The 22,552-nt window shown below is 38.1% G+C and overlaps 1 protein-coding gene across 2 annotated transcripts in view; it reads left to right on the forward strand.

Moving 5' to 3' along the window:
* Positions 1-17,648: 17,648 nt before the first annotated feature.
* The window catches only part of MYOM1 (myomesin 1), a 142,182-nt gene continuing 137,278 nt past the window's right edge, over positions 17,649-22,552 (forward strand). For both annotated transcript variants that reach the window (XM_045849931.1, XM_045849932.1), the window contains exons 1-2: positions 17,649-17,795; positions 21,830-22,153. In XM_045849931.1, coding sequence (XP_045705887.1) covers positions 21,849-22,153 — 305 coding nt within the window. In that variant the 5' untranslated portion in view covers positions 17,649-17,795; positions 21,830-21,848. The remainder of the gene's footprint in view (positions 17,796-21,829; positions 22,154-22,552) is intronic.

A 22,552-nucleotide genomic window follows, 5' to 3' on the forward strand; every position in this document is an offset into this window, starting at 1 on the left:
CAAAGGAACACGTTCTTGCTGACATCTTGATTTTTGGCCCAGTGAGACCCAGGTTGAATTTCTAACCTACCAGATTGTAAGATCATTATGTTGTGTTGTTTTAAGCCACTAAATTTGTGGTAATTTGTTACAGCAGCAATAGAAAACTAATACAGACAAAAGCAACAACCAAAAAACCCTCTTCCTAATGTATTTTCCTCCAGCTACTGTCCTATTTCTTTATTCCCCTTAAAAAGACTCCTCAAAAGAGTCACCCATATTCACTGGCTCCAGTTCTCCCTTAAACCCTCTATAATAAGGCTTTTTTCCCAACCACTCCACAAAGTATGGGCTTATCAAGGACACTGATGACCTCAATATCATTTTGACCAATTCTCAGTCTTCAAACAAGTTTGATAAGGTTATCACTTCCTCATCTTTGAAACATTTTTTTTTCTTTTATTTCCAGGACACTGCACTCTTCTGGTTTTCATCCTTCCTTATGGCTACTTTTCAGTCTATTTTACCAGTTTTTCTAATTTCCCCAGTCCCTTGAAGTAGCCAAGGACTCAGTGCTTGGCTCTCTTTTCTGTCAACACTCCTTCCTTAGCTGATCTCATTCACTCTCATGGCTTTAAAACTACATAAACAGTGATTGCTCCCAAGTATATACCTCTGGCCAAGGCTTCTGCCTGTACTCCAGACTCATTTATCTAAATATTCACTTGACATCTCCATGAGGAGGTCTAGTAGGCATCTCACCCTTCATAGTCTAATACAAATCTCTGAATCATACCTCTAAAGCTTTATTTTCCTGCTGTCTTCTCTAAGTAGGTAATGGCAATTCCATACTTTAAGTTGCTCAGAAGAAAAAAGTTTGATTCATCTTTGCCACTTCTTTTTCTTTCATGACCCTAATCTAACCTTTCAATAAAGTATCTCCAGGGTCTAGAACAGTAATTAGTGCAAACCTGTTACGTTCTTCAAAATACATCAGAATATTATCTTAGTGCAAGGTATCCTCTCTGAAGCCTGGATTTTTGCAAAAGCCTTCTAACTCATCTTCTTACTTCCCATATGTTGTACCTCCACACTGCCACAGAGTTATTATTTCAAATAATAAGTTAGATCATGTCATTGTTCGGCTCAACACCCTCTAATGCTGTGTTACCTCATTCAGAGTGAAAGCCAAATACTTTACAATGGCCTATGAGTCCCAAAAGATCAGCCTCTGGGAACTTCTCTGACTTTATCTCCTACTGCCTGCCCTCCCCAGTTGCTCAGCCACAATGATCTACTTGCTATTTCTTGAAGAAGTCAGGTTTTCCATGTCAACACCTTTGCATTTGATCTTCCATCTGATTTCAATGATCCTTCTAATATTTTCATTTATTTCTCCCTCAACTCTTTCAAGTCTTTAATCAAATATCTCTATCTCAGTAACACCTTCTTTGGTCAGTATATTTAAACTTTCATTATTCATCTTCCACCTCCTGCATTTTCCTCCCTTGCTTTATTTTTTTCCATTGCATTTGTTACCTGTGGCCTCAAAGATGCACTCAGTGTAGTAGAGGTTGTCTTTGTCCAGCTTGTGGTTCTCTAGGAAGCTAAACCAGACACTGCCTGTTGTGATCTTAATGGGGAGTTCCTCCTTGGAGGCCGATTTGAATTTTTCCAGATCTTTAAGGATGATGTTGTTGGTCTGGTCCTGAAGGAGGGTCCTGTACTTGGCCTTGATGCCTGGCCAGGCTGAGTGTGTAGGGCACGGGAACTCAGGTGTTCAGTTTTTGAGCAGCGTTCGGAGCCTCCTCCTTAGATCCCACTGCCCCAGAATAGTATTATTTTTAAATTGCGGATAGTACAGAGGATTCATAGAGGGTAAACCTGGGAGAAGAATGAATCAGGATATCTGACAGATGTTAATGCCAATCATTGAAATAAGGAACATGGGAAAAAATAGTTTTGAAGGTGGAATACGGTAATAGTAGGAAATGACCGTTTGAGGTATAGTCATACCTCGGTACTTGTCTGCTTCAGAACTCATCAAACCCTGCACTTGTCACATTTTGATGAGAAAAATAAGTTTCAGCACTTGGTGCTTGCTTGGTACTCATGGGTTTTGGCACTCGTCACAAGTTCTGGAATGAATTAATGGTGAGTACCAAGGCATCACTGTAGTGGATTAAAAGATAGTGTTGAGTCTTTACCAAAACAGTAGAAAGAGACAAAAAGATAAAACATATAGAGGAGCTGTCAAAAGTCATGGAGAATGTATTGAGATAATCCATTATGTATTTAACAGGAAATCCAGAACAAGATAAAAAAAAAGAAGATGACAGAAAACAATATTAAAAGAGATAATGACTGAGAGTTTTCTAGAATTGAAAGAGAATCTAAAATTTTCATTCAGGTTGAAAGTGCATTGCAAATATGAAGCAGGAAAAATAAAACTATCCCAGGTCACATCACAGTGAAACTTCAGAATATCAAGGGTAAAAGGAAAATAGTAAAAAACTTCCAGAGAGAAAAGACAGATTGCCTACACTGAAACAAGAATTAGACCAGCAGAATGCTTTCCTCCAGCAACAATAATAGATGCTGAAGGTGGTGCAGTAATATCTTCAAAGTGCTGTGAAAAGCATCACCTACTCCTCACACAAGGTATGTGTGTGGAATTGATTCACAAAATCCTTACAACTCCAGAAACATCAGGGGTGCTGGTCTTTTTAAACTCTCTCAGGTTTAAAGATCGATCTTCTTGCCTCTTAGAATCCTGAGGTCAATTATTAAGGAGTCAGTCACAAAGTTGATTTCAAATGTCTTGATTTAGCATGTCCTGAATAGATCTTACTATTAATATGCTCAGCCTTTGGGACATCTGCCAGAATTCTGAAATAACATGACCTCATGTTTAACATCCTTTTGCACTAAAAAATATTAAATCAATGTTGATTGTTCTTTATTTTTGAGTGTATGTTTGACTTGCTTTCCAACTAGTTTGTAAACATATCCCATATTATTTTTACACTAGGTAAGTAGAAGTTTTTCATTGTATACTTTAAAAAATAATGAGATAATGAATTATTGAAATTATTGTTTATGGAGCCAGGCACTTTGCTAAGTGTTTTATTAGCATTACCTCTCAGTCATTGCCCTGCAAGGTAGTTACTGTCACATTCATTTTACAGATGAGGAACTTGAAGCTTAGAGAGCTTAATAACCTGCCCAAGATCATATTTTAGGGAAGAGAAAAGGCAGGAATCTGACACAGGTCTGTATGATTTCAAAGCCTCTATGATACATTGATTAGTGGAGCATGCTAACTTTTGATAAGAATGACTGTGTTAATAATTTGGAGTGGGAATATTTACCCAAAATGTTGACTTATTTCTTTGGTCGTCCCAGGAAAAGAGACTGTATGGTCTCTTGTGGGCTTTCCAGTAAGACTTAATTCCATTGAAATTAGTGCCTTAGGAAAATACCTGCTTTACTAGCCAACGGTATTATTCTGAGTTTTTCTTACTCCTAGAGAAATAATGGTAAATGAAACTAATTTGTATGGACAGTCTCCATTTCATATAATTTGTCAATATTTAACACAGAACACTCCTTTTGCATTGCTCCAAGGAGTAAATGCTGATTCAGTAAAGCATTAAAGCACTAGTCTGGCAGTATTGCCCAGTAATCTGAAAGGTCAAAGAGCCAGAAATTATGTTTGAAGGAACTTTGCCAAGGTCAGTCTTCTCCAGAGTCTTACTGTATGCAACACAATTCATTACTTGCTTCAAGAAGAAGAAAGAATCATAATATGAAGGTAAATACACTTCCCAAGAGTACCTTCTTCTCTTTGTATTCCCATTACCTAGCACACTGTCAGGCATGTCATCTGTGCTCATTAAAACCTAAATTAAAAATGTAAACCTCATTCAAGAACTTTGGGGCAATGGTAGTAGAAAAAAAAGGGGAAGATTTAGGAAGCGGTTAAATGACGAAAATAGGTCTGTGTTGAAACTCAACTAGATAAATGTTATCAAATTTCTGTATGGCCTGCCAGGTCCACAGTGAAAACTGTGGTACGTTATCTTGGTACATAGGTAGTTGAGATGACCAGACTAGCCACAGATAGGTTAGATCTTGTTTGGACGTATAAACTAAATAAAAATTACTGTCCAAGGTAGAGGAGAATAATGAATGAAATCTTTTATATTAGTTCTTAAAGTACTTTTTCTATTTAAACTCTTTTCATATGAAATGCCTCAGGCTTCAATTAAAATAATATATAACAGTTACATTAAATTTACATTATGTAAGAATAATAGTGTGTGTGTGTAAACTAACATTAGCATTCTTATCTAATGTAAAATCCTTTATATAACTTTAAAACATTACAAATATTACAAAGGAACAAAATTCCAAACCTCCAAACTAGATAGTATTAGGTTTAAAAATAGAAAAATTGACTGAGGAATGAAAAATATTAATAGAAATAGAATTAAAACTATAAGGCTCAGCATATGACTTCAAGTGTAATGAACATGGTGAAAGAAATATTTATGAAATGCCATTGGAAATATAATATTAAAAATGATAGAAATAAACTTAAAATTCTCATAGCATATGCTACAAATATTGTTACAGTTAAGCATAAAACACAAAATGTAGTAATTTGAATGAAGAGAATTGTATATCTTGGTTGGGGAGAAGAATATAAGTAGTTTAGATGGTTTAAACTAAAGTATCATTGGCATACAGTGAACTCCACATATTTAAAGCATACAATGCGGTAAGTTTTGACATATTTATACACTTGTGAAACCATCACCACAATCAAGGTACTGCATGTACCCAACACCCCCAGGGTTTCCTCATGCCCATTTGTAATCCATTCCATCAACTCCTCCCACTTCTCCCCTCCCCCATCCCCAGGCAACCACTAATCTTGTCACTTTAGTTTGCACAAATATAAGATTTGACTGGACAGAGTGTTACTGATTATAAGATTGATGACTCTACTTCTATAAAAGTCAAAATGTAATGAAAAAACAAGGAAAGAATTGAAATGGAAACATTTTGTAATAAATATGATAGATAAAAGCTTAATACCCAGAATATTTTTAAAATTTAATAAGATGTGTTTTATTTTGGCTTGTTTGATAGCAAGGAACAGAGATACAGTCCAATTAACACAAGAAAAAGGATACATATATTAGGAATATACATGACCTGCATCTAAAGAAGAGAGTTGCTAAAAAGAGAGGTAGCTTGACAGATTGACTCTGGTTTTTCTCCCATGGGACAAATGGTTGTTCCCTAAATGCATCTGCTTCTTTAAGCTCATTTATTTTGTTTTCTGTCTACCAACTGCCTTTCTCTGCTAACCTTAGTCTGGTCCCTCATAATTTCAGCTTGCCATGACTCCTCTGACTCCAAATATACCCATAGCATCTCTTGGTTCAGGCTTTTTGACTTTAGCTCCTTCTATTAATTGCATTAATGCTCAGTATTTCCAAATTTAAATTCTCAAGAGATGAATGTGATTGGCTTGGTTCACGTTTTTAACCCAGGCCACATATCCAAGCTGCTGGCCAGGATATATATCAGTTATTTTGGGGTCAGAAATAACCCATCACCTCTGCTCAGAGAACAGGAATCACATGCTACAGAACATCAGCAGGTGCTGTGATGCCAACATCAGCAGGGCAGGCATCTAATGCTTACCTGTCTAGTAAAGAGAATGGAGCTTTAGAGCCAGATGGAGCTTGGGACAAACCCAGGTCTTCTTGGCTGGGGAGAAGAATAAAAGCTGTATGACTTTGGGTAACTTGCCTAATGTTATTCTTTGAACCTTAGTTTTTCTCATTTATAACATTGGGATGATAAGTGCCTTGTAGGATTTTGTGGGAAAAAAAATGTGAAAAGCATGATACAATTATCTAGCCCACAGTAGGTCTTAATTAATGATAGGTTTCCTATTTTATATTAGTTATTTTATTATTATATTAACAGATTAATAATTATCTCAGGAAAAATAATCTCTGGGCAAAAGTCAAAAGAACTCTCACACAAAAGGAAGACCAAGTAGTTAGCTAACATTGAAGGAAATGTCCAGCCTCACAAATATTTCTTAAAAATATATTTAAAAATAGACAATGTGATCACACCATAAGGTATATAAATGTTGGATCACTATCTTATATATCTGAATCTAATATTGTATGCCAAGTATAATTTTAAAAATTAAAAAAAATAACAATAGCTATGAGGTATATCTCACATTCATTAAAGTTACTAAAATAAATTAAATTATATATTCCAATAGTAGTGGAGCAATGAAGATAGATTCCATTTGGTAGTGGCTTATAGATTAGCTTGACTATTCCAAATAGCAATCTCACAAAACATAGTCTTCAATTCATAGCCCTTTCTGGGGGAATTCTTCCCAAAGAGGTAACTGAAAAGACAAACTTCTATTTATAAAAATATTTATTTTTTTAAAGAGATTTTATTTATTTTAAGAGAGAGGGGGAGGGAGAGAGAAAGTGAGGGAGAGAAACATCAATGTACAATTCCCTCTCATATTTCCCCAACTGGGGACCTGGCCCACAACCCAGGTATGTGCTCTGACCAGGAATCGAACCAGCAACCTTTTGGTTCACAGGCTGACAATCCATCCACTGAGCCACACCAGTCAGGGCTGCACAAAATATTTATAGCTCTCTTTTTAATTCAGAGGTATTTTATCATTTTAGGACTGAAAGAGACCTAAAAGATTATTCTTCCTATTTACCTGCACATAGAATTATTTAGGAGCTTTTAAAAACATTCTTTATTCTTATCAAAACATCTCATTGATGCAGTAAGGGCTTTCTATAGAAAGGCTTTTATTTTTGAGTTCCTTGAGTTAAAGATTACTTTTTATGAACCATTCTTTTTTTAAATATAGAAAACATTTTATTTATTAAGTGTGCAAAAATTTCTGAGTAAATATCATACAGCATCCATTGTTATTATTTTGATTTATTAAAATTATATATATGTTCATACCAGAATGAAAAGAAATTTAAACTACATTGTAAAACTTAAGCATGTTTTGAAGACAAAAAATATAGTGTTTCTTCAGTGTAGATTTATTAAACACTTTATAGAGCAGGATCTTAACCTGTTGTGCTTTTTCCTGCTTTCTGAAAGATTTAATGCAATTGTTGAAGCTTCTTACCAAGAAAGACCCTAAGGACTTGAGAGACTTGGTCCCCTTGTTTTCAGGGATGTGGCTGTAACTTCCCCACCCACCCCCTTGGATACTGCTTAAATGTGGTGTAAGGATTTTTAGCTTTTATAACCAAAATGAAAAGAAAAAAGGATTTTTTTGTTTCCTTGTGGATTTGTGTAATTGTTGATGCTAAATATTGCTGATCTGTGACATAAAAATTGCTTCCTATTCTCCATATTTATTTTTTTGCTAGAAATAGTATATATTATGTAAAGACTATAAAGTTTTTATAAGCCTTCATATTTTGAGTTCCTTAAACATTGTTGGAATATGTGGCATAAACCTTGTTTCATTATTTAATAAACTGGAAGAATATATAATTATTTAAAAAAACCACTTACATTACATGTTCAGAGACTGTGAGTTAATTGACCTATAATATGGTCAGAGCCTGAGTACAGTTTCAAAGCACCTCAGGTGATTCTAATGTGTAGCCACAAGGGAGAACAACTCTTCCAGTTGTACTCTATTAGGAGAGCTACAAAACAAAAACAAAAGCAAAAACAAAAACAAAACCCCAAAACAACAACAACAAAAAAACCCCACAGCCAGAGAGGTTAAAAGGCTTCTGAAGGGAACACATACATAAATGTGGTACAAGAGCTGGGCTGAAAATGAAGATGCTTACTTTTTTCAAAAAAATTTTTAAAGATTTTATTTATTTTTAGAGAAAGGGAAAGGGAAGGAGAGAAACATCAATGTGTGGTTGTCTCTTAAGGTCCCCCAACTGGGGACCTGGCCATGCAACCCAGGCACGTGCCCTAACCGGGAATTAAACCAGTGACCCTTTGGTTTTGCAGCCAAGAACACAATCCACTGAGCCACACCAGACAGGGCTAGAGGCTTCTTATTCCTAGTACTATCTTCTAGTCTTGATGATTAACTAGAAAGCTCTGTGTGCACAAAATTTAGAGATTAGGTAACAAATTAAGGTGGGATAGCAATGCATTCATTCATTGTTATTGAAAGTGATCTGACTTTCAGCCAAGATAGAGGCATAGGTAGACACACTTTGCCTCCTCACACAATCAAAAGGACAACAACAAATTTAAAATAAAAAAAATAACCACACTTGCCAGGAAATCAAACTGTATGGAAGTCCAATAACCAAGGAGTTAAACATGAAACATCTTCCAGACCAGTAGAAGGGGCAGAGAGGGGCAGCTGGGTTGGAGAGGACTCGTGGCAAGGGGGTGGCTGATGGAGTGCATGGTCCCATATTTGTGTACAGCTAAACCAGAAGGAACAACTGGGGAGAGAGACAAACTGAAAACCCAGGGGAAATAACGCATCAAAATCTCTGACTGAAAAAACCTATGGGGGTTGAGGCAGCAGGAGAAACTCCCAGCCTCACAGGAGAGTTAATTGAAGAGACCCACAGGGTTCTAGGATGTACATACAACCACCCACCCAGGAATCAGCACCAGAAGGGCTCGCGATTTGCCTGTGGGTAGCGGGGCAGGTAAATGAAAGCCAGCCAAGAGCCAAGCAAGCAGCATTGTTCCCTCTTGGACCCCTCCCCCACATACAGCACCACAAAGCAGCAAAAGTGGGTTGCCCCACCCTGGTGAAAACCTAAGGTTCCATTCCTTACTATGTAACAGGTGCCCCAAGACAAGAAAATGTAGCCCAAAAGAAAGAACAGATAAAAGCTCCAGAAAAAAATACAACAAAGTGATGAAGAGATAGTCAACAAATCAGATGCAGAGTTCAAAACACTGGTAATCAGGATGTTCACAGAAATGGTTGGGTATGGTTGCAAAATTGAGGAAAAAGTAAAGGCTATAAAAAGTGAAATAAAGGAAACTATACAGGGAACCAACAGTGAAGGGAAGGAAACTGGGACTCCAATCAACGATTTGGACCAGAAGGAAGAAATAAACATTTGACCAGAACAGAATGAAGAAACAAGAACTCAAAAAAAAAAATGAGAAAAGGCTTAGGAACCTCTGGAACAACTTCAGAAGTTCCAACATCCGAATCATAGGGGTGCCAGAAGGAGAAGAGGAAGAGCAAGAAATGGAAAACATAATGAAGGAGAACTTCACCAATCTGGCAAAGGAAATAGACTTCCAGGAAGTCCAGGAAGCTCAGAGATTCCCAAAGAAGTTGGACTCAAGGAAGCACACCATGAGACACATCATAATTTACATTATTCAAGAATAAAAAGGAGAGACTCTTAAAAGCAACAAGAGAAAAGGAGGCAGTTGCCTACAGAGGAGTTCCCAGAAGACTATTAGCTGATTTCTCAAAAGAAAATTTGCAGGCAAGAAGGGGCTGGAATTAAGTATTCTAAGATGTCCAATTTCCCCCCTTCACTCTCCTCCACCCTGAACACCCCATCCCACCCACATTCCCTCCTTTAGTTCATGTTCATGTGTCATACTTATAAGTTCTTTAGCTTCTACATTTCCCGTACTATTCTTGCCCTCCCACTGTCTATTTTCTACTTACAATCTGTGCTACTTATTCTCTGTACTTTTCCCCCCCTCTCCTCCTCCCACTCCCCTGTTGTTAACCCTCCATGTGATCTCCATTTCTGTGGTTACGTTCGTGTTCTAGTTGTTTGCTTAGTTTCTTTTGTTTTAGGTGTGGTTGTTAATAATTGCGAGTTTGCTGTCATTTTACTGTATATGTTTTTGATCTTCTTTTTCTTAGATAAGTCCCTTTAACATTTCATGTAATAAGGGCTTGGTGATGATGAACTCCTTTAACTGGACCTTATCTGGGAAGCACTTTATCTGCCCTTCCATTCTAAATGAAAGCATTGCTGGATAGAGCAATCTTGGATGTAGGTCCTTGCCTTTCATGACGTGGAATACTTCTTTCCAGCCCCTTCTTGCCTGTAAGGTCTCTTTTGAGAAATCAGCTGACAGTCTGGTGGGAACTCCTTTGTAGATAACTGCCTCCTTATCTCTTGCTGCTTCTAGTATTCTCTCCTTCATTTTAATCTTGGGTAATGTAATTATGATGTGCCTCAGTGTGTTGCTCCTTGGGTCCAACCTCTTTGGGGCTCTCTGAGCTTCCTAGACCTCCTGAAAGTCTATTTCCTTTGCCAGATTGGGGAAGTTCTCCTTTATTATTTGTTCAAATCACTTTTCCTCTTGTTGCACTTCCTCTTCTCCTTCTGGTACCCCTATAATTTGGATGTTGGAACATTTATAGATGTCCTGGAGGTTCCTAAGCCTCTCCTCATTTTTTTGAATTCTTATTCCTTCATTCTTTTCTGATTGGATGTTTCTTTCTTCCTTCTGGTCCACTCCATTGATATGAGTCCCAATTTCCTTCCTATCACTATTGGTTCCCTGTATATTTTCCTTTATTTCACTTAGCATAGCCTTCATTTTTTCATCTAATTTGTGATGAAATTCAACCAATTCTGTGATCATTCTGATTACCAGTGTTTTGTAACTGTGTGTCTGAGAGGTTGGCTATCTTTTCGTTGCTTAGTTGTATTTTTTCTGGAGCTTTAACCTCTTCTTTTGTTTGGGCCATTTTTATTGTCTTGACGCACCTGTTATGTAATGAGGGGCAGAGCCTTAGGTGTTCACCAGGGTGGGGTTGTGACATTGTATTTGGGGCAAGGGTCTGAGAGGGAACAATGGTGCTTGCTTCACCTCTGCCATATTTCAGTCACTTCCCCCGCTTCCCCCAAGCAAATTTGGCCCTTCTGGTGCTGATTCCCAGGTGGGTGGGTTTGTGTATGTTCTAGGACCCTGTGGGTCTCTCCAATGAACTCTCCTGTGAGGCTGGGAGTATCTCCCGGCACCTCAACCCCCATAGGTGTTTTCAGTTGGTGTTTGGACACTTTATTTCCCCTATTTCCTCGAACTCTAGGTTGTGTGGTCTGTCTCGCTCCCCAGTGCTGCCTGGTTTATCTGCCTGTGAATGTGGGTCCTCCCATCTGCCAGGAGCCTTGTGCCATGACCCTTCACAATCCGCTGCCTCGCTGGGTCTGCCTGCTGCTGCCTTGCGAGACCGGGGTCCTCCAGCTACTGCTTCACTGCGACCCCTTTCAGCCCAACCGCCTGACTATGGCCCTCCTACCAGTCTGGATGAATGTATCTACTTTAACTCTTTGGTTGTCAGACTTCCATACAGTTCAATTTTCTATCACTACTGGTTGTTTTTTGTTTCTAAATTGTTGTTGTCCTTCTTTTGGTTGTATGAGGAGGCACAGTGTGTCTACCTATGCTTCCATCTTGGCCAGAAGTGAACTTTACTCTTAAAGTGGATGAATTTTATGGTATGCAAATTATACTTCAAAAGAACTGTTGGAAAGAAATTAAAACTAGGGATTCAGATAAGTTGCTCTTTAGTCTGGTTCTCACTTTTAAAAAAAAGAAAGAAAGTATTGGTTTTGCAAAAATGACACATGTTCATTGTTGGGAGGTAATTCTTTGAGTCTGCCATGTTTTTACACATCTAGCAAACTAGGCTCTGGCTTCCCTTTGTTCCAGATTATCTTTTCAGGGATGTTTGAAGACAGAGAATGTGTCTCCCTACAGGGTAAAAGGCAGGCATGTTAACCCTCCAGTGTAATAAAGAGATTGTCTGCCTTTAAAGCAAAGGGAAGGCAGGCTTAATGCTCATGATAAAATATGCAGTTTTTCTAAGCTCAAAGTTTCTCTCCTGTAATGCAGCACAGTGTGTGCAGGTGTCACCTGGTCCTTTTCCTGTTGCCCTGTGGGAACTGGGGGTTAGCAAACCAGTAAAGAATATGCTGATGCTCTGGCTTCTGCTATTGCTGTGAGTACTGATGTCCTTTGACTCTGACCCAGAAGTCTCATGTTGTGTCAACATGCATGAAACTGTAGCAGGTTAACTTTTTAGCTTGCAAGTAGGGTAAAATCTCTGACCCTTCTTAGTTTTGTGTCTGTGGATACATGTGTATGGTAAGATTGACATAACAAAATTTGCCATTTCAACCATTTTTAAATGTACAGTTTAGTGGTATTAAGTACTTTCATTGTTGTGCAACCATTACCATTATCCAGAAGTTTTTCATCACCCCATATTGAAACTCTACCCATTGAATCCTAACTCCCCATTCCCTCTGCCCCAAGTCTCTGGTTACTGCTATCTACTTTCTGTCTCTATAAATTTAATTACCCTAGGTAACTCATATAAGTGGAATCATATAATATTTGTCCTTTTGTGACTCATTTCACTTACCGTGATGTCCTCAAGGATCATCCATGTTGTACCATGTGTCAGGATTTCATTTATTTTTAAGGCCAAATAATATTCCATTGTATACCTTCACTGTTCTTGACACTATACATAAATAAATAAATAAATAAATAAATAAATAAATAGGAAGAAGGTTTGAATGAACCAGGTGAAGTTTCTCATGATGGGCAGGGAGTTGAGAAGAGGAGAGAGAGAGATACTGACAAAGAATACAAATTAACTCTATTTCTGCAGCCACAGGTACAGCATTCCACAGTAAACCAAGGCTACTGTGGAATTATGCTTGTGCTTTCTGGTGGCTTGGAACCTAGTTTGGAGCAACAGCATAGACAGCAGGGATGTGAGCAGGGTTTGGGGTCTTATCCCACCAGCATCTCTGCCAGTGCTGCACATCACAGAGTAGTCTTTTCCTAGGACCAGGCTGTCAGCCCCGGCAGTTCTCCTCAGTCCCTTGCCTGGGTAAGAGCACATGCGGGCCCCTTATAGCCTTATAGGTCCTGATGCCTGACAGGCAAAAATCTAATTTTAGATCTAGATCTAATTCATCTAGTGTAGATGTAGTTCATTTCATAGCTAGATGAAATTGACTTTTGGTAAGCATCCTAGACCCCTCCTCTAGACCTTTCCAATAATTACTTCTCTCCACTGCCTCCCTCCTCACTGCTCTACTCATAACATATCCGAGACTGGACAGTCACAGAAAGACTTAAAGAACCATTAATGTGCTGAAACATCTTTCTGGATTATTTTTTGTATAATGGGGATTAAAGTCATAAAATGACACTGTCAAGAGAAAGCATGTTGGATGTGAGCTAGCAGGTAGAAGCAGAATCTTTGGAACAAGGAAGGTTTATTTTATTCTGTTGCAAATTGCTCCACATAGGATGTTCTTAATTTATGAGCCAGAGATGAAAAAAAATAGCCATATTTTGGATTGGTAGCACAGTTATTAGAACTAGAATGCACCTTAAAACCATCTATTTCAGAGACTTTTGGTCAACATGGTGGCATAAGTAAACACACCTCATTTCCTTGCACAACCACATCAAAATTACAATTACACTATAGAACAACCATCACTTAAAACCATCATAAATCAAGTTGAATAGAAGTCTGACAACTATGGAATTAAAGAAACCACATCAATCCAGATTGGTAGGAGGAGCAGAGACACAGAATGGGCTGGTCCCACATCCATGTGTAGTGGATAAAAACTTGGAAGGGATATCCTAGGAGCATGGAGTCCCAGCCCCACACCAGCCCCACCCCCCAGAGCAGGGTTCCAATGCCAGGAAGATAAGTTCCCATAATTTCTGGCTGCAAAACCATCAGGGATAGAGTCGGTGGAAGAAACTGCTGGACACCCAAGCAGTTCCTCTTAGAGCACCCATACATGGACTCACTCAGACTCACTCCCTCTGAACTCCAGTACTGTGGTAGTAGCTTGTAAAACACCAGTGGCATGCAGAAGGAACTGAAATGTCTCACATCAAGGCGAGAACTGGGATATAGCTTTCTCCCAGACAGGAAGTCAGGCAGAGGCCACTGTTCCTCTTCTGGACAATTTACAAGGAAATGACAGCAGAGTGGATGAAGCCAATAATCAAATCAATGATTTGGGACATAAGGAAGGAAAAAACCAATCAGAACAACAAGAAGAAAAAAGAATTCAAAAAAATGAGAATAGTATAAGGAACCTCTGGAACAACTTTGGCATCATAGGGGTTCCAGAGGGAGAAGAGAAGGAGCAAGAAATTGGAAATCTATTTGAAAAAATAATGAAAGAAAACTTCCCTAATTTGGTGAAGGAAATAGACATGCAAGTCCAGGGAGCACAGAGAAACATCTTGCATCCAAACAAGATGGATGCAAAGAGGCCCGCACCAAGACACATCATAATTAAAATGCCAAAGGTTAAAGAGAGAGCCTTAAAACCAGCAAGAGAAAAGCAGTTAGCTACCTACAGGGGAGTTCCCATAAGACTTTTAGCCAATTTCTCAAAATAAACATTCCAAGCTAGGAGAGATTGGCAAGAAACATTCAAAGTTATGAAAAACAGGGACCTACAACCAAGATTACTCTACCCAGCAAAGTATTCATATAGAATTAAAGGACAGATAAAAAGCTTCTCAGACAAGAAACAACTAAAGGAATTCATCATCACCAAATCATTAGTATATGAAATGTTAAAAGAACTTATTTAAGAAAAGGTTGCCAGATGGGAGGTGGGTATGGGTTAATAGGTGAAGAGATGAGGGGATTAAGAAGTACAAATTGGTAGTCACAGAATAGCCATGGGGCTGTAAAGTATAGCATGAGGAGTGAAGCAGCCAAAGAACATATATGCATAACCCATGGACACGGACAGTGGTGTGGGGATTGCCTGAGGGAGTGGTGGGACTGGGTGGAAGGGCAGCAAACGGGGACAAAAATTGGGACAAGTGTAATAGCATAATCAATAAAATATACTTTAAAAATAAAAATAAAAGTTTTCTGGAAATTTTGAAATCAAGAGTTGATTATCATTACATTAAATTTCCAGAATAATTACACATTTATAGGGCATTATGATTAAGTCAGAGTAATCAACAAAATGATTATAGCTCTATAAGGAATTATAATTAAATCACAATAATTCATTTATATAATCTCCACTAAATTTTTAAAATTTGAGTTTTATCATGTAGTACACCACAGTACATGGTTTATTATATGGGTAGTTATATTTTGGATAAATATTTTGTTAGAAAAGCCTGCATCCAGATGATGCTATAGCAGAAAGATCACTTAGGTCTTGCTCATACTTCTTTTGTCAGTTTTGTATATTTGTTTGAAATAAACTCTTTGGTTTTCACTGGGATCCTGAGTGTAAATAAATAAATTATATTTTAGTTTTTCCATAAGTGTGTGTGGACTTCCCTCATTCCTAACAGGGATTGAAGTTCAGTAAATATATTAATGTATTGATATTTGTAGCCTTATGTCTTATATCTGGGGTATTTTGTAACCCAGTACGTCTTTATCTAATAAATAGTAGTATGTTTCATAGGAAATACAACTTAAACCCTTCTTTGGTGATACTTCTTCCTTCTAATGGATGTTATTGGCACATAGCTCCTTATCTATCTATCTATTTATCTATCTACAATATATATCTATGCATCTATACACACATACACACACACAACTACATGGTTGAAAACCAGTGTAATATGTTATATAAAAGAGTAGGCTCTGTGTAGAACAGACATAGGCTTGAATCTTCTGTCACATTCTACAATAGCTGTGTGACTTTAAGATATTAATCTCTCTAAATCTCAATTTCATAGCCCATAAAAAGTTTTTGTGTGCAAGATGACCAAATAGATACTGTAAAACAGCATTAATGCCTAGCATATAGCAACTGGTCATTAAATATTAGCCAGTATTATGATGATTTATATTTCTTATTTTTGTTTATTTTTCCTCTTTTTTGCTTTGAGAAGATTTGTAGCAATTTGTCATGTTCTCTAGAAAAAGAGCTCACTGGGAACCATTCCAATCGCTGGTGGGCAACATTCCGTAGCACCACTGTTATTCTGTTTCGGATGTCTAGAGAACAAATGAGTACTTGGGGAACAAAAAGATTGGAAAATTTTCCTATGGATTCCAGAAAGCTAAAATGTCCATATACACACTCACAAGAGGTATATTTACATAACAAAATGTCAGGTTGAATTTGATCAGAATTAAGTAGAATAGATTCTTTCATATACTTTGGGTAGCTCACAAGCTGACCATCAGTTATAAGTGGAGGCCTATATTACACCTGAAAAACTGTTTCAAAGTATCTAGTTTATTGTAAATGAAGTATTACTGCAGGAGTACACAACAATGCATGACAAAAAGTTCACAAGCTTTGGAATTCAAATATCTCTGAATGTACAAGTATTGCATTTATGTCATTTGCTGGCTATGTGCTTTTTTGGCAAATGATTTGGCCACTTGGAGCCTCTGTTTCCTCAGCTGAAAATGAAGTTGATGATATCTACCTTTTAGGGTATTGTGAGAAATAATGAGATCATGTATGTAAAGTGCTTACCACAGGTTCTGGCAACATGTCAACTGTTGTTACCATCAAGGAAGTACTTGTAAAGTAGACTACCATATTGGGTCTGTTCAATATTTTGATAGATACAAGTGATCTGTATTTAGTCGATATAATAGTACTATTAGAACATAAGCTGCTCAATACATATAATCTGAACAATGAGGTTTTAAATTGTTACTATCAGTTAATATTTGATGTTTACTGTGTCTTTATTCTGTGGTAATCACTGTGTTAAATCTTTCTCTGTATTATCGCATTTAATCTCCACAGCAGTCCCATAATTTGGATGTTGTTATCCCAATTTTGTAAAGAAGGCAAATGAAGGTTAGGGATGAGAAATAAAATGCTTGAGGTTATTTGGCTATTAAGTGCCATCAATGGCCTGGAATCTACATCTGGTATGAATCCAAAGCAGGGGTCCTACCTACCAGGTTTTACTACCTCTTCCTTAGTTATACAGTCTAAAAAAAACACAAAGGAAGAAAATCTCTTGTTAGGTAGAATGACTCTACTTTGCATTCAGGAAAAGCAAAACATTTTGCTTTGCACAGGCTTTACTTAATGAATAGGGAATCAGATATTCAAACATGAAGCTGTGACTTTGTAAATTTTCTTGAAATGGAAAAAAAGCATGACTGTATCAAGCCACAATTGCTTCCATGTGTAATCCACTTCTTGCTTGTTTTGCCTCTAGTTAATTACAAGCTCTTTCCACCTTGTGTCTTTTAAATGTACTCTGCATGTGTTATGAACAGCACACCCAGAAACATGTCTTGGCATTAAAATTCCATGAAGTCTATGTTGGGAATCAGATTACTACCCTTATTTTTAGCTCTCAACACAAACTACTCTTTCTGTTGCACTTTTAAATACCCAGTGATAAAGCGATATTGAAAATAGCTCCTCTAGCCAAATATAAATCCTACGTTTGGTTTAAGCAGGCCAGGCCTATTGATTGGCATTAATATGATTACATTACTGAGGCAGCTATCAGCCAGTGCCTCTCTTTTCCTCTCAGTTTAGGACTACCTTCCTCATTTGCTGCTATATTTATCTTCCTTCTTTGCCATAAAAGGCTGGCTGTGTGGCTCTGACATTCTACTGCCTGACCACATGCATTATTTTTGAACTGGCCCCAGGGTCCTGTCTTTAGCCCTGCCTCTTAACTTTTTCTTGGATTTAACCTACGTGGGTGTTTTATCTTTCACCCAGCTCCACAGCCACCTCAGAACATCTCCACCATCATCACTCTTTTGGAAACTGGTAAGTGTGACATTGAGGCAGAAGAATGCACTTAATATTTTATGTGCTTAACAGCACTGTGGTGTGTGTGGTTTCTCTCTATCTTCTGGGCTCAGCAGTTTTCTCAAAGAGATGCCAGAATAGCAGAGAAATAGGAAAGCGGAGCCTCTGGGAAGGAAGACAAGAGCAACAGAGTGCCAGTTTTTGCTGGCACAGCTGTTCTCCCAGCTCACTGTATTCTTTTTAAATTAAGCTACCATTCCTGGAACTATAAGGAAATAATAACTGTCTCAGATGGAACTGGAAGTGTGAATTAGGTGCTCTTTCCAAGTAATAAGTCAGTGGTTTGGTTGAAGTCTGGAATGGATGAGGTGACAGGAATTCATGTGCTTTCAACCTTCCGTATGCTTACAATAGTCCCCGATTACAAATTAGACCAAAAGGAGGTAAATTAACTCTGAAGTCACTAGTGTCTAATTTGGTGATTTTGCTCTGACAATGCCATGTGGGTAGATGTAGGAGTGTACTATGATATTTCTAACCTGAAAATGGTTAGGCGGTATTTCAGAGCAACATAGATTCCCACATAGTAATCCTGAAGCTCACACTTTCTGTGAATAATTTTATCAGCTTTTGGTCTCTAATGCCTGTGCAAAAGCATCATGTCAGGATTAGTATTTCTTCCTAAATTCCCAAATTATTTTCCAGCAGAAAATGCAGGTATTAGAGGAAAAGAAGACAACAAAACCATCTCCCCGCCACCCCACATACTCTAGCTGTCATACGTTGGGGATAATCCTCACTCACTTCAAGAGGCAGCAGTTGTACCTTCGTTCTAGAGGTCAGAGCTGTGAGAGTCAGTTCTGTTCACTTAAAGCCAAACCTATGTACTTGTAATTCGTTACCGATATACTTAGAATATCAAGTATTGTTAAAATTAAATATATTGGGAGAAAATAGTAATGCAGGAGAGTGGAAAATAGAAATGAGACAAGATATTTAAAGATTTTATTTTGTGAAAATAATAACATTTTAAGTCATTTGAGCTGTGAATTTAGCTTATAACATAATACATTGGAAGGTTATTCTTTATTTATTTGAATCGCATTCAAATAACATTTGCCATGTTTCATGTAGTATGTATCATTACAGAAACTTACCTAATATCTTTACAACTGCCAAACATAATGTACTTTTATGATAATATATTCTAGTCCTTTTGTTTTATCTAAATTTATCTAATAATTATTCATTACACATGATAATTCTGTGTATTTTAGAACATAAAACAGCAATCTATTTAAGGGTTGAAGCAAAGTTGCTTGCTAGTGGCTATTTTTTTCCTCTTGAGAATTGTGATGTAGACTGATATCTTCCATGAACCCTAAGATAAATATTTCTGGAGTGAAGTTTGCTGGACTTTCTTCTCTAGGGAATACATGCTGACTTTTAAAATAGTTTAAATAAAAAGGTAGCTTTAAACTTGATGAAAATATGGCAAATTTAGAAGGATTCATTCCTCATTTAGAACTTTAAAAACACTTAGAAAAATGACTACTTCACAACAATTTCACTTGTAAAATTTAAAAATAACATTTCAGAACATGCACCAAAGCATTAAACAGTGAGGTAGGGGCTCCATAAAACCATTATTTCATTCAGAGTTGTCATTGTGGCTGATAGGCTTTTGTCAGTGGATACATTATTCAAGAGAGCTGATGCAATGTGAAGTCTCTCCTATTCTAAGCAAATGAATCTTTGACTTACAGTAGAACTGTTAGCTCAAGTTCACAATGCAAATGATACACTGATTGCTGACTTTCTTCTTTATGTAGAAAGTTAGAAACATTCATATTCTTTTTATTTAAAGATTTTATTTATTTATTTTTAGAGGGGAAGGGAGGGTGAGAGAGAGGGAGAGAAACATCAGTGTGTGGTTGCCTCTCTCATGCCCCTCCACTGAGGACCTGGCCCACAACTCAGGCATGTGCCCTGACTGGGAATTGAACCAGTGACCCTTTGGTTCACAGGCCGGTGCTCAATCCACCAAGCTACACTAGCCAGGGCAGAAACCTTCATATTCTTAATAGAGCAAATTTTTCTGTTTTGACATTATACCTTTTTAAAGTGTTTGTGAGATTTGATAGAGCTCATTTTATAACATAAGCATACTCCAGAGTTCAGTCTTAGGACTTCCTTTTACATTTACTTTCACTCTAATCTTTTTTTTTTTTTGGCAGGGGTGGGGGTGCCAAAACCCCCATAAACTGGTGAGTTCCAATTGTAGGTCTTCATCTTGTACCTTTACCCTCTCCACCAAAATCACATACCCATCTTCCCACTTAACATCTTCACTAGGATGTCTAGCAGGTATCTCAAATGTAAAATGTCTTAAATCAATCTCTCCTTCCATCCCAAACCGCTGTTTTCTTATACTCTTGCCCAACTCAGTTAATAGCAACTGGAATCTTGCAATTAAGCAAAAACCTTGGAATCATTTCTTACTCCTTCCTTTCTATCATATCCTAATCCAGTAATTTCAGCAAATGGTGTTGGTTCTGCCTTCAAAACCTGCGCAGTCTAATCACTTCTCACACTGCCACTGCTATCGCTACCATCTCTAGCCTAGACTGTTGTAATGGTCTTTACATTAATTTGTCAGTGCTCCCATAACAAAGTACCATAGTCTGGGTGGCTTCAACAACAGAAATTTACCTTCTCACAATCCTGGAAGCTAGAAATCTGAGATCAAGGTGTGGCAGAGTTGGCTTTTTTCTGAGGCCTCCCCTGGGCTTGAAGATGGTTGTTTTCCTCTGCATCGTCACAGGAAGTACGTATCTCGGTCCTAATTTCCTCTTTACAGGGAAAGTCATATTGGATTAGAACCCATCCTAATGACTTCATTTTAACCTGTAAGGTTAACTTTTAACCTTTCTTCTGTAAGACCCTATCTGCAAATACAGTCACATTGTGAAATACTAGCAGTAGGACTTCAACCTATGAATTTTGGGTAATACAAGTTAGCTCTTAACAGCCTCTCATTGGTCTCCTGGCTTTTATTCTTGTCCCTCAACAGTATATTCTTCAGAATCGGTGAGAGTGATTCTCAGCTCAGAACCTTCTGATGGCTTTTCCACCTTCTCAGAAAAAAAGACAAAGTCCTTAGAGTTGCCTGTAGGATCATGCACTGCGTGCCCTTTGCCTACGACCCCACCCCATGGCATCGTGTCCTATACCTCTCCCTGCAACTTCATGCCTTCATGCGGCCTCCTGGGCTTACGAACTACCCCTGGAGTATAACCAGCATGCCCACACCCCAGTGCACTTGCAATAGTTTAATATCTGGAACACTCTTCTCCCAGATATTCTCATGCTCAAATGTCACTTAACAATGAAGCTGTTTAAAATTGCTTCCCATCCCCCTTTACTGCTTTATTTTTCTCCATAGCATTTAGCACATTCTAATACACCTTATCATTTATTTATTTTCTCTATTGTCTATCTCCTGAGATAGAATATAAGTTTCTATATAAAGTCATCAGAACTCAGATTGTGTTTGTTCATCTCTGTATTTCTTATGCTGGAACAGTACTATGCTCATAGCAGGTCTCGGTCATTATTTATTGAATGAAAATCACATTGGCTGTATACAGACTCTCCATCATTACCTGTTGTCCCAGATGAAGCCTCCATCAGAATAAAATGATGGAAACTTAGAAATACATTTTATGAAAGATCTGAGGAAAAGCACGATAGCTCTGGCAAGGAAACTTTGTAAAGAATACACACACACACACATAAAGATATGAAGGAAGGGAGCAAAAGGGAAGGAAGGAAGAAGAAATGGAAAAGAAAGCTGCGCAAGGGCAGGCAGGAAGGGGCACGTCTGGGAGTGAAGCACGAAGTTGGTGGAGTAACCAGTTAAGCTCAATTACACATCATTTTTCCTTTACTCTTTTGAAAAGATAAGAGTATTAATTTTACACATTGGTTTAGATGACTTGTTCTGTGGGATTTGTTTCTTAATTTATTCAAACATTATTGTTTTCTTATAGCTTGGTTCCCTGAGGGCACATGATGTCTCTGCCGTTTTATCAGAAATTGCACCAGCAATATGACCGTGGCTACTACAACAAGGACCTTCGCACCACCATGAGCCAGTACCATGAGCAGGAGAAGAAAAGTTCTGCCATCTACACCCACGGCTCCACGGCCTACAGCAGCCGCTCCTCCGCAGCGCACCGCCAGGAATCCCAGGCCTTCAGCCAGGCGTCGGAGGCCTCCTACCAGCAGCAGGCGTCCCGGGCCACCGAGTCCTCCTTCGCGTCTGCAGTCAGTCGGAAGGTGGCCTCAGCCTACGATTATGGCTACTCGCATGGGTATGTCAAAAGCAGCCTTCCAGCCTTAGGGCAGAGACAACCTTAAGGTACTCTCCAAATACTCCCCCCACATCATGTTTTCTTTTCTTTTTAAATCTGGTATTCCTACCTTTAAAACAGGTGTGGAGCAAGCCAGTGTATTTTTGGGAGACCTGCGACTTCCACCTACCCATTTCCCTTCATCTGGCTGTTTTAAGTTTCACAAAGAGCTTCACAGTCATGCTGAGGAGTCTTGCTTGATTTTTGGAAGCAGAGACGGTTTGCCACAGAGTGCATTCGCAGCAGCAGAGCCAGAAAACACCACTTCAACATTCACAACAGATTTCCTGGCTTTCAGAATGTTTTACTTAGATGGGAAGAGAGTAGAGAATTTAAAATTCACAGTCACAGGAGTCTAAG

This window comes from Phyllostomus hastatus, unplaced genomic scaffold (genome assembly GCF_019186645.2).
Source record: "Phyllostomus hastatus isolate PE091 unplaced genomic scaffold, TTU_PhHast_1.1 phas_contig_80, whole genome shotgun sequence".
In the NCBI taxonomy this organism is placed as follows: Eukaryota; Metazoa; Chordata; class Mammalia; order Chiroptera; family Phyllostomidae; genus Phyllostomus; species Phyllostomus hastatus.